Source organism: Bison bison, unplaced genomic scaffold (genome assembly GCF_000754665.1).
Source record: "Bison bison bison isolate TAMUID 2011002044 unplaced genomic scaffold, Bison_UMD1.0 scf7180017864080, whole genome shotgun sequence".
Lineage (NCBI taxonomy): Eukaryota > Metazoa > Chordata > Mammalia > Artiodactyla > Bovidae > Bison > Bison bison.
This window is the reverse complement of record NW_011494652.1, coordinates 180,023-181,962: the sequence shown is the minus strand read 5'-3', so window position 1 is coordinate 181,962 and position 1,940 is coordinate 180,023. Positions and strand designations below refer to the sequence as shown.

The window sequence follows — 1,940 nt, the reverse complement described above, 5'->3', positions numbered from 1 at the left end:
TCTGAGAGCCCAGGTAGAGGTGAGGCAGGATGCGGGTCAAGCCCACGCTGGGCACAGGGAGGCAGGGCTGGGAGAGGCTCATGGGAAGCAGGGTAGCAGGCTTGCCCTCGCAGAGGCCGGGGAAGCAGGAGGAGAAGGTGGCAAAGCCCCCTGCGGGCGGATGGATGAGACGCATGTCAGGGGTGGGCCGGCTGGGGAAGGAGAGCGGCTGCCCAGCCTCCCCCTGCACAGACCCCAGCCCAGTCTGCCAGCAACCCCCGGCTGGAGCACCTGGTCTCCGTGCTGGTCCTGGAGGGCTCCAGGCTGTCCCGCTCCCATCACCCATCCCTAAGCCCACATCCCTCCTCATGCCAGTCAGGGGCTGGCCTCCCTCAGGACGCCGCTGTGATGCCCATAAAAGTGGAGGCCGTACAAATGACCAGTCAGCATGCAGCACAAGCAGCACCCACGCACAGGCAGGTTCAGAGGCCACAGGGGTCTTCACACTGTGGCGTGGGGCCAGGCTGGGCCTGCCCGCCTCTCCCCCAGGGCTGATGCAATCCCTCCAGTTGGCTGGGAGCCCTGGGCCAGGCTTGGATGCCAGGACAGAGAGGCAAGGGCTTCTGAGGGCCACTCCCCCCCTGCCCTGGGCATGACATCACTCTCTGGAGCTGGCACAGCACACAGGGTCATGTGCGCTCGGGTTACGGCTCCATTCCACCCAGCAGGGGACGACGGAGGAGCAGAGGCTGGGCTGAGAAAGGAGCGCTGGGGACTGGGGCACAAAGGCCGCACGCTGTACACGTGGCCGGCGTGTGTCCTGCCTCCTTGCCCGCGCGTGTACATTGGACTGCACGTGGGCAGAAGGAGCCCCTCCGCTGGTCAGGAAGGGGCTGAGGGGGACCCACGGGCACACATCGGACTCAGCGAGTGACCTCGGGCTTCGGTGTCCTGGTCCTGCCTGCCCCAGACACTGTGCTGAGGTTCATGGAAGTGGATAAGCAAACAGCCAGGCCACGGCCGACCTGTCCCCAGGAGGCGGCAGAGGGGCGAGGCAGGCGCCCGCAGACACAGTTGGGGCCAGACCTGGCTGATTCCTGAAGACAGAGATGCCTGGCGACCTCGCTCTTCACCTAGACCCAGCTCAGATAAACCAGAGTGCCTGCCTGGTGCACTCCCGGGGCCCCTAACCAAGGCTGGACTTTGGGGGACCACCACCTCCAGGCTAGGGGCATGGAGGTATAAGCCTTGGAGGGGAGCCTGCTGGCTGCACGGGGAGAAGCAGGTGACAGAGGCACCGGCACTGCTGCTCAGGTCCCGAGGGGAGGCCGGGCCGGGCCCCAGCTCACTGTGCAGAGCCAGGGACCCCCGTGGGGGAGGGGCGGGGCCTGCACCATCTCTCAGAAGACCCTTCTCTGCCAGTCCCTTTCCTCTGCTCTCTCAGCAGCAAAGACAGGCAAGTGTGTGGGGTGGAGAATTCCACCAGGAACCCCCTCTTCCTAAGGAGAGCCTCTAGGAGGGGCAGAGATCTGCCAGCCTTTGCTGCAATTCCTGGAACCCCCAAGAACGCCCTCTAGGCAGAGTCAGGCAGCTTAGAGTGCTCCCTATAGCCTCCCGTCCTCCCATGATTTCGGGACACCCCAGGGCCTAGGAATGGGTGACACGGGAGGGCAGCATCTGTGCCAGCAGCCCTGGACCGTCTGTCCCCCACTCCCCCCGGGTGCAGCCCTCTCAGGACCTGGGGAGGTGCCCAGACCTCCCAGGGCTCTCCAGGGCACCCTCCTTCGGTAGGGTAGCCCCCCCCAACCATGCCTTGCAGGTCAGGGAAAAACGCGCGTTCCGGGAGGCGCTCCTGGCCCCACCCACCTCTGTCACTGCGCGCTCCGGTGCGGATGCGGCTCGGCCCGGATTTGGGGGCCGCCCCGGAGCCCCCGCTGCCCGCCGCAGTCCCGGGCTGGGGC

At 66.4% G+C, this 1,940-nt stretch overlaps 1 protein-coding gene across 1 annotated transcript in view; it reads right to left on the bottom strand.

Annotated features, from left to right (window-relative positions):
* The window catches only part of DUSP8 (dual specificity phosphatase 8), a 17,330-nt gene that overhangs the window by 10,921 nt on the left and 4,469 nt on the right, over positions 1-1,940 (bottom strand). Inside the window, 1 exon segment of the mRNA XM_010837801.1 lies at positions 1-150. Within this exon segment, the coding sequence (XP_010836103.1) occupies positions 1-150 (150 nt within the window).